Source organism: Nymphalis io, chromosome 20 (genome assembly GCF_905147045.1).
Source record: "Nymphalis io chromosome 20, ilAglIoxx1.1, whole genome shotgun sequence".
NCBI classification, from domain to species: Eukaryota; Metazoa; Arthropoda; class Insecta; order Lepidoptera; family Nymphalidae; genus Nymphalis; species Nymphalis io.
In genome coordinates this window covers 5141073-5152006 of record NC_065907.1, presented here as the reverse complement: position 1 = coordinate 5152006, position 10934 = coordinate 5141073, and the positions used below count along the sequence as shown (strand labels likewise).

The 10934-nt window shown below is 33.1% G+C and overlaps 1 protein-coding gene across 1 annotated transcript; it reads left to right on the top strand.

The window, feature by feature from the left end:
• The first annotated feature begins 482 nt into the window (after window positions 1–482).
• Window positions 483–9066, top strand: LOC126776293 (regucalcin-like). Its single transcript, XM_050498687.1, has 6 exons — window positions 483–714; window positions 1624–1780; window positions 2200–2397; window positions 3784–4002; window positions 8227–8342; window positions 8759–9066. The coding sequence occupies exons 1-6, from the start codon at window positions 631–633 to the stop codon at window positions 8993–8995; spliced, it is 1011 nt and encodes a 336-aa protein (XP_050354644.1). The 5' UTR covers window positions 483–630; the 3' UTR covers window positions 8996–9066.
• The last annotated feature ends 1868 nt before the right edge of the window (window positions 9067–10934 follow it).

The window sequence follows — 10934 nt, the reverse complement described above, 5'->3', positions numbered from 1 at the left end:
ATCGGATGTTGAGTAAAGTAGTAACAGCCTGATAATGTCCCACTGCTGGGCTAAGGGCTGGGAGAGGATGCTCCCTTTTTTGAGGAGAAGGTTTTGAGCTTATTCCACCACGCTGCTCCAATGCGGGTTGGTAGAATACACATGTGACATAATTTCAATAAAATTAGACACATGCAGGTTTCCCCACGATGTTTTCCATCACCGTCAAGCACGAGTTGAATCATAAACACAAATTAAGCACATGGAAATTCAGTGGTGCTTGCCCGGGCTTGAACCCACGATCATCGGTTAAGATTGACACGTTCTAACCACTAGGCCATCTCGACTTGTTTGTTGAGTATGGATGATAAAAATCATTATGATATAGATAAGTATCAAAATTAATTGTTATATACCTATATCCACCAATATATACATATATCAGCGAACCCTGATTTTATTGTTCTGCCTTTTTTCGTTTTACTACGCATTGTAAAGACGTAATGTTCATTTTTTGCATACATTTGAACAGCCTGCACTGAAGTGGACGTACATTTTTTTAATCTAGTTGCAATTGAGAACAATGTCAGTTGTTTGCTTTTTGTAAATATCGCAATTGTAGTAAACTCGTGTTTTAAGTGTTTTTACAAAATGTCTCTTAAATTTTCATTGGCTATCTTGTGCTTTTTTGGGTGTGCTCTGGCAAAAAATATACAACATTACAAAATTTCTATGGTAAGTTTTATATTTAAAATTATTTTAATTATGATTATATAAATAAGTATATTTAGCCAAAGCTTAAAGAATAGTTTTTTTTAACAATCTTCAAATTTTTATAAAATTAAATTTGTAACTTGCTACTAGCACAAGTGCAGAATTGAACTTACGACTTTCTTGTAAGGCTTTTGTTATCAACCAGTTTGGAATTACATAATATTAATATGTGAGAAGCCGAAATGGCCCAGTGGTTCGAACGCGTGAATCTTAACCGATGATCGTGGGTTCAAACCCGGGCAAGCACCACTGAATTTTCATGTGCTTAATTTGTGTTTATAATTCATCTCGCGCTTGACGGTGAAGGAAAACATCGTGAGGAAACCTGCATGTGTCTAATTTCATTGAAATCCTGCCACATGTGTATTAAGCTCCAAAACTCTCCTCTCCTCTCAAAAGGGAGAGGAGGCCTTAGCCCAGCAGTGGGACATTAACAGGCTGTTACTCAATATGTGAGAACAACCGGCGTAGAAAGTCAGCGTGTTTTTTCCGCAATTTTTTTTTAAACAGCCAGGAAGTAATCTTTTTACTTCCAAGGCATGTGTATTAATTAAAATGGTTATTCTTTTTAAAGTGACATTCTATTTTTTGTTATTCATTTGAAGATTTGTAATCCTGTTGGAAAATACTAGGATGTTGTTTTAATTTTTAAATAAATTTAATTTAATGTTCATTATTATAACATGTATATTAAAAAGAGTAACTTATGAGATTCTTGCCGATTCTTCTCTGTATTTATTATTGAATCTACATTCAGGACTGGTGCTAGTTTCGAAAAATAATTCAAGTGTTTAAGGAGAACTTATTTAAACATATATATCTTATTCTGATCTTATATGTTGAATTAAAAAAAATGTCGAATGGCTCAAGGTATCATCTGGCGACACCGATAGGGTAGCATTATTCACGCACGCGGAGAGCCCGGTGTGGGACGTCGAGTCACAATCTCTTTACTTCGTGGATGCGTTGCAGCAGAACGTACACAGATTAGATTATGTTTCTGGAAAAATCTCTACTAAACATATCGGTTCGTACTTTTATATTTGAAATAAAATTGTTTATTTTATTAATTTGTGTAGATAAGGATAATACTAATTAATTGTTAGTGACAGATCATTTGGTTTTAGTATTAAAAGTGAATTAATTTATATAAAATTTCTTAACTATAACTTATAAATGTAGACTATTAAAGTTTGAGATTCCGAACCTTAATTATGTTGATTCTATGTTTGTTTAAGTTTTAATATTAACAACAATGACTCGTTATTGTACCCTTAATTTATAACACTTAAATAAGGCGTCAACTACAGACACGAGGAAAATACGATGCCATTTTATTGGTGGGTAGGGTCACATACAAAAAACACTTTGCTATAAATAGTAATGTATTTATTTGTAATATTTTTAAAGTATCAAAAATTAGTAGTATATATGCAATTTTGACAGGTTACGGTCAAGTCAATGTAGTATCTCTGGTGTCGGGCTCAAGTCGTCTGCTGGTGGCAGTGCGCTCTGCTCTGTACCTGTTAGACTGGAAGGTGGCCGGTGATGCCGCGCTCCGGTTACTGACGTCGGTGGACGACGGTCTTCCTGACAATCTGATCAACGAGGGGAAAGCAGACTCTGAAGGGAGGTTCTGGGCAGGTAATCGAGTAATTTAACAATATCTACAAATATAACGGGACATTTAAATTAACGTTTAAATTTATCTTCTGAAAAACTTTTGTGGTTCAGGTCGGTAAAGCCTATTTCGTATGCTTTTTCTAATTACTCTAGCAGTAACATACTTGTAGGTTTAACATTTCAACGTAAGCAACAATTTTTTTGGTAAATAAAAATATTAATAAATAAATTAATCAAAATATGCAAAATATTAATCAAATATTTATAACTAATTATTTATTACCAATCTTTATATTTTACACTTAAATCATATTATAATACTCTGAACGAGGACAAGGGCTGACACATCAATAATTTTATTTTGTTATTTATTAACGAGAACGAAATTATGTATTAAAGCTATTTGGTTCATATAACCCTTTTGAATATATAATATAGATAGATACATAATAGAATATAGCATTCAATTACAATGGTAACAAGTTTTACGGATACATAGATATTTATTTTGATAATTGGATGCAAAGGCGGCTTTATCATTAATAACTATCTCTCACAGGCAACCTGGGGCGTAGTAAGATTTGACTTAGAGAAGGGTAGTGCAAATATAAATACGTATATAATGTAATAAAATTGTATTATATAATATTTCATAATTATAATATATAATAGTAAGTCATCATTTAACTTTATCGACAGTTACGAAACATAAGACACGCAGCTAATAATAATTACAAGTACTATATCGATTACGATGGCTGGATAAATGTCAATTTTTCAAAATATGCCTTGGCTTGATTTAGTACCGTATGTAAAACCGCAGTGACGTTGTCCTCGGATAGATAGCACTAGTTAGTGACATTTCAGGATAATTCGATTATATATTTTTGATCTGAAACCGAATAATCTCATATCATATATGTCATTTATTTTATACGTGACATTGGCAGAATATTTTACGCTCAAATAGCGTAGATACACGCCAGAAAAAGGAGAAAGAAAAAAATATACATTTTTGTTTATTGATTGTTACATCGTGTAGTAAATTCCACTCAAGATAAAAATGATGATATTTTTATTTTGTATATGAGTCTTGTTACTTGAATAAATAAATTATTATTATTATTATAATTAACAAATACGTTAGTTGATAGCTACATTAAATCAGTATAATTATTAATTTAGTATCATGAGTTTCTGATTTTGTTTGAATTTAATTTTATAGCTGGCACAACCCTAGTCTTCGAAAAAATGGTTAAAATTCAAAAAATCAACGTATTCTCGTAGTTTAAACTTAATATAACTGCTATAAAAACTCATTTCGAATTCTAAATTATGAGATATATTTTTCCTATTAATTTTATTGTGGAACGCTTATGATTGAATCTTGTATTTTTTAACGCTTAGGTACAAAAGGTCCTCAATCAGGCGACGATGTGCTCCCAGACAAGGCAACCTTTTACAGCATTAGCCAGCAGTCATTCAATCAGCCGCGGATACACCTCAGACCTGTATCCATCTCCAACGGTCTCGTGTGGTCTCTCAACAACACTATCATGTATTACATCGACTCACCGACGCAGAAGATTGAGGCGTTCGACTTTGATCCGGTAAATGGAGAAATAAGTGAGAATATAGTTTATTTCATAACAACTCGTATAATATTTAAAATTAGTATATAAAAGTAACAGCCTGTTAATGTCCCACTGCTGGGCTAAGGCCTCCTCTGCCTTTTGAGGAGAAGGTTTGGAGCTTATTCCATCACGCTTCTCCAATTCGGGTTGGTAGAATACACATGTGGCAGAATTTCAATGAAATTAGACACATGCAGGTTTCTTCACGATTATTTCCTTCACCGTCAAGCACGAGATGAATTATAAACACAAATTTAAGCACATGAAAATTCAGTGATACCATCCCGGGTTTGAACCCACGATCATCGGTTAAGATTCACGCGTTCTAAGTTCTATTACTATAAAGTCTAAGATTCACAAGTTCTAGACCACTTCGGCTATAAAATTACTAAATACTATAATATAATTTATAAAACTTAACATAACATTATATTACTTTAAAAATTTAATATATACAAATAGTATAATATTTCACACAGGTAATTATAGCAATAAACATTGTTTTTTATCTTTACAACTTATTTTGAATTGCCTATTTTACTTTTGTTTAAGTTAAACATCAAAAAATAATTTATGATACTCATATTAATAAATTAAATTTGTTTGTATAAAACATTTTTAACGTTAGGCTAGCGTTTTTATGTAAGCAAGGCTATCTTGACATATATGTTCCGTTTATATATATATTATAAACTATAAGAATGTGTATAACTTCAAAATTAAATTTTTAAGTAATTGTAACAATCAATCACTATAACCGTGTGACATATTAAATGAACTAGCAGTGACCGCGATTTCACCCGCGTATTCCTTAAAGAACTCACTAAGACCAGACTTATAATATTTTAGTATATTTAACACTTTTAGTTTTATTTTCGTGATTATTTATTGGTTTTTGCCGCACCTGGATCTAGATATAATTGGCCATGAGAAAAACAGACCCTTAAATCCCTCATTCCCTCACTCCCTCATCATTCCCTTAAATCTATTCCGACATACTTGAATGTCTTTCCCTACGCTTTATTTATTGTGACTGCAAACGTTACCTTCACAGAAAATGGTGTCCTTTTAAAAGTGATAGGTAAATCTGTGTATTTAAAAAATAAAGTAAGTATATGCAACAGCGCGGCATTAGACGCGCTTTACATATACGCGTGGGCATGTTTAAATTTAATAAGATCATATAGATCTAAGCTCAACTTACATTGGAAGAATCTAAATCTCTGAAACTATTCATTTCTTAACTTTGTTTTATTCGTATAAACTTTCAATCAACATAATTTTACAGACTATCATTTCTAAAAGTTTCAGCCAATTCAACTGAACTGAACAAAAGTTATTTTATAGTATTTTTTAAGGTATATTTTCAATAAATGTTCGATATGATTCTTTAGTTTCATAACTTTATTATTTATAAACTAATTGAAATCTGACAAACACATAGCGATCAGTTACATTTTTATTATATGTAATAGAAGATATGACAGCCTCAATGTAGCTTTTCTTACTATAATCTCCTGGTACATGAGAGGATCGCTCCATAACCAAGAATGGAGTTATCTGCGTTTGGGGAGACCTTCTCACTGTTTATGATCTCCTGATACATGAGACCCTCGCTCCATAACCAAGATTGGAGTCATCTGCGTTCGATGATACCTTTCTAACAATCTATGATCTCTTGTATATGAACGGTATATGAAGCGCTCAATAACCAAGATTGATCTTATCAGTATTCTGAGACGTTATTACTTTTTATGGTCTTCTTATACATAAATATCTAGTTGCAATAGTATATAATTAGTTTTTAATAGTATATAATCTGTCTATCTATTTTTGATTATCTTTTTTTTTATATTTGCCGAGAAGCAAATAACAACTCCACCTGATGGTTATTGGTAGTAGAGTCCAAACGCGATAACGGCCAGTATAGTCGGTAAGATGATGAAGATGTTCTGCACTAGCCGCCGCTGCCTTGCCGGCCCGCAAGATGCCTCTTCACGCCTCGTTTGAAAGAACCCGGGTTGTAAGAGGAGGGGAACACGTGAGCTGCAAAAGAATTCCATTTTTTGAAAGTGTGACAAAGAAAGAAGTTGCCAAATTTCTTCATGCGCGATGGAATTGATGTCACAGGAGGTGACATCGAGAGCCAGCACGCGTAGACTTGTGAAGGAAGGTGGAAGCAGGAATTAGAGAGAAAATTCCTCAGAGCACTCGCCGTGATACAGTCGATAGAAAGCGCTATCTCTCGACGCAATTGTAAAGGCTCGAGGGTGTTTGTGATTTTACGTCGCCAATAATGCGAACCGCACGTTGCTGCAACCAATCCAAGGCCTCTAGTAGGTACTTAGCGGAGCTATCCCAAAGGTGCGAGCAATATTCAACGCAAGGCTGTACCTGTGTTTTGTACAACTCGCAAAGCTGTTGTGTCGTGAAAAAACGCCGCACCTTGCTTAGGACTCCGAGTTTTCGCGAAGCTGTTTTTATAACAGCCTCGATGTAATCGACTAAGGTCGCACCGAACGTCAATTCCCAGCATGGCGATTTTGTTTTGTATCTCCAGCGGGTCACAGAGGGTGGGAAGAGAGAAAAATGGTAACTTTTTCGCTGTGAGAGCGCATACCTGTTTTCTTGGCATTAAACTCAACAAGATTATCAGAGCCCATGTGGCGATGAGTTTTAACGTCCTATCAATCTACCCTCCCCTCCTCAATTTCCGCTCGCCCAGCTACTGCGCGCCCGTAGTATATCCCCCATGCACGTACTGTCTGCAAAGCAATGTATGTTTCCAAGGGAGAGCATATCATTAATATGCAAAAGAAAGAGTGTGGGGGATAACACAAATTCCTGGGGGACCCCAGCATTCACTACATGGAATTGTGAAGCGTAACCATCAACTAAGACTCGAAGGTTACGCTTGTGTAGACTGACAACCAACTATTCCCCATGCTTGTCGATAGCTTCACCCCAGAGGTGTGTTACGTACGCTAGAAGATCACCTGTGGATAATAGTTTTACTCATATATCTTCCATGTACAGACAGAGAGCGATCAGCTACTTTTTTATTATGTGTATAGATTGTCTCATTTTGCGGACTTTTCTGTGATGTTTGTTCTCGATACGCGGCGTTTGATGTGACTATGGTGCGTAGGGCTAAGAATGTATGATGTATAGTATGATAAACTTTAATGACTCCATAATCCATTAGATCTAGAGAGTGACATCAGCCTTCAAAAGGCGTTATTTTCAAATTACGATTTTAATCTTTATAAATCCCAATTAATAAACGCGATTCATGTTTTCTCATCTTATACATTTTGATAGAAATCTTTAAGGTTGAAGACCCATGTGAGATATTTCTCCATAATCAACTCCACCAGTAATACATTGGTACTAAGTCACAGGAAATAATGTGCTATTCAATTTATTGTTATATAAATTCGGTTAACTGTTACACATTACTATTGGTAACTGCAAAACTAATTTCTTAAATAATTTTATATTATTATTACGTTTGTATTATTATGTTATCATAACGTTCGGCATTGTTATATAAAAGAGATTTAAAAAATAATTAAGAATTTATTTATTGATACAAATTGAGTGATGACTTCAATCAATAATTAATTAATCATTTTGTAATCAATAAAATCATCAATATATTCATATCAATTAATAAAATCGTGATTTATTTATATCAATTTAGAGTACTAATTAACACCTTAAAACACGTCACGGTTTTCAATATTAATCAGCTGGCTTTGATTGCTTTGATTAATTACAACGCGTTCTGGTTATAATCACGAACGACACAAATTTAAATCTGTGCTCTTTTAAATTTAGATACATCGAATTGCAAGCATTTTGATCGTTGCCTTAAGGGCGTGACCAGACGTCTACGGTACGGCCTGTTATCGGTCCGTGTAACGGCACGTGCTTCCACAATAAAAATTAAAAAGTCGACATCTCAATTGCCAGTCATTTTATTAACACGTGCGAACTAAGCAATAGCATATCATACCGGTGCACCGTACACGGCTCCGTGCTGCGACACGACGCCAAAACACTAAAGATCATTAAAAAAATGCCATAAGACATTGTGGACTGTTGCTCAATGCGAATTAAAAATCTTAAACATTATCTATAAATGTATATATTATTTATAAATAGTCATATATCTTGCTTGTTTTGAATATTTAATTTCAATTGATATTTTCAGGCGGAAGAAGAACGATTATCGATATATCGAACTACGGATACGAAGATGCAATTCCCGATGGTATGACGATAGACAGCCGCGGCCACCTTTGGGTTGCAGTCATGTTCGGCGGAACGGTAAGGTTATTGTTTCTTTAAAAATGTAATTGATGTACTTTATTTAACTCGTCATTAAACAGGAGTGCACTATGTATCACACTAAAGGCTTATTATCTCGATTATGTATGAACTAGTTAACCGTCCTGGCTTCGCACGGGTAAAATAAGGGTCTAAATAAAACGTTTATAGCGTAATACATAATATTACATTGGTTTACGCTATGCACGCCAGTATAACTCCCACTTGGCATGACTTTTTTCTCATCTTTAACTATGGTCGTTATATTTCAGTCAATTTACACAAAACTATAATTAATTATACAGCTAAACCTTCATGAATCAACCCGTTCATTAATCGTATCGTAGGGAAATAATGGGTATTTAATAAAACAATATTCTAAAGTAACATCACTTTAGGCATACTTTCATTTTCAGGTACTACACATAGACCCGGACAGCCGAAAAATCGTTTTTGGTTACAAACTACCGGTGTCTCGTACGACTTCGCTTTGCTGGGGCGGCCCGAACTTGGACGAATTATTTGTGACAACATCGAAGGCTAAAGTGGAAGCAAACGAGCCGCTGAGCGGAGCTATATTCACCATACGGGCGACAGGAAGCCGAGGCGTTCCCGCGTATGCTTTCCGATTTGACAATGCTGACGATTATTAAATAAATACAGACACGAAAACGCATAAACTTGTTTAGTTACCTAATTAAATACGTAAATAATAGAACATTAATTTTGTTTTGTTTTCCCGCATACAATGATAACTTTCTATATTATAATTTTAAAAAATTACACGTTATGTTTACCTACTGATCATATCGGTATTTTTAAATGTGTTCTAAAATAGTTAGGTTGATTTTTCTGTTACAAAATTTTAAATCAATGTTTCCTTTTTGTTTTCTTATAATGTAATTTGGGTATTCTTGCTATTTTTTACTGTCGTTTTATTTAATACAACTTATGACACAAACGCCGAGATGGCCCAGTGGTGAGAACGCGTGAATTGTGAAATTAACGGTGAAGGATAATATCGTGAGGAAACCTGCATGTGTCTAATTTCACAGAAATTCTGTCACATGTGTATTCCACAAACCCGCATTAAAGTAGCGTGGTGAAATAAGCTCCAAAACTTCTCCTCAAAGAGGGAGAAGAGGCCTAAGCCCAGAAGACATTGAAGACATGGGACATTCACAAGCTGTTACTGAGTACATGACATACATACAGTAATATCACATAAATAATGAATTAATTTTCTTTAATATTATTTAAATTAAAAAAAAAGACATTTCTTGACCAGAAATAAATTTATTATAGAACATGCGCTTATAAAGAGGTTTTTAACAAGAAATACGTTTTAGACTCCATCAATATCAACAGAAAACACATCACAACAGCGAAAGTTTATTAGTAAAGTTTTAAACACTGTAGAGAACAACAATTGAATACAACAAAATATGATTATTAAAACTAAAAGAGTCGTTACTTCAAAACGTCGTGACACCATAGAGCAAGGGCTGTTTAGTACTATTTTTTCAATGTTATTTTAATTCCGGTAGGTACGGGTGAATATAATATGCATACAATACGTAGGTAAACAAATCTTAGATTTAAGTACATATTCAATGCGATTTTACAATAACTTTGCTATATTACAGACAAAAATTAGTTCCTTATTAATATATATTTATGTATAATAAAACACTTCTTATGCACTTATGTATATCTACTTTAATTTGATTTCCAAAGTTCCGATAACAACTTCAGCGGCATTCAAAATTCAATTGTTTCACGAATTCATAATAAATAATACAGATTATTTTGATCTCGAACAATTATTTCGTGTCAATTCAATATATATAAAATTTTCAATAAAATTACATTTTCGTAATTATTCTAATCAATTCTATGATATAAATTATCAACTTCTATAAAACCTTATAATTTTTTAAATTGACTTCGAAACGATTTAACATTTCCGAACCGAAATCTGTATGAAAACAATCGGTTTCGCATTTTACCATGTGAATATTCTGAAATTTTCTTTTGACAAATGTATCGTCGCTATCAAAAAAGTTAATAATAAAGCGGCTTGATCGTTGACGAAGTAACGGCCCTTACATATAGAGAAATACATTCACATTTATCAACTTTCAATAAGACCAACAATTTTTAAAACATTAAATAGATTCAACCACACCGAAATATTAAGAAATATGTTTTAAAAATCGAAATTGTCAATTAATTCACAACCACGTAATGTGGCAATTAATCATACCTTAGGCACATATTACCCTAACACAAGTTTTCGAAATAGTTAAAATAAACAAAACATCTATAATATTCTTTAGGTACATTATATATTTATAACATTACAATAGGTGCAGTAAATTGTGAAATGTCAAAATATTTAAAAAGTGGTTGAACTGTCATAAATCAAAACACAAATTACAGAAACTTATTAAAAACACGATTAAATTAATATATTTATTATTTATAAATATCTATGTGTGTTTGTTGAAAACGTTATGGAAAAATATTTTCTTTAAATAAATTTAAATATTTTTTTAAATATACATAAACAATTGCTATTATTTTATAATT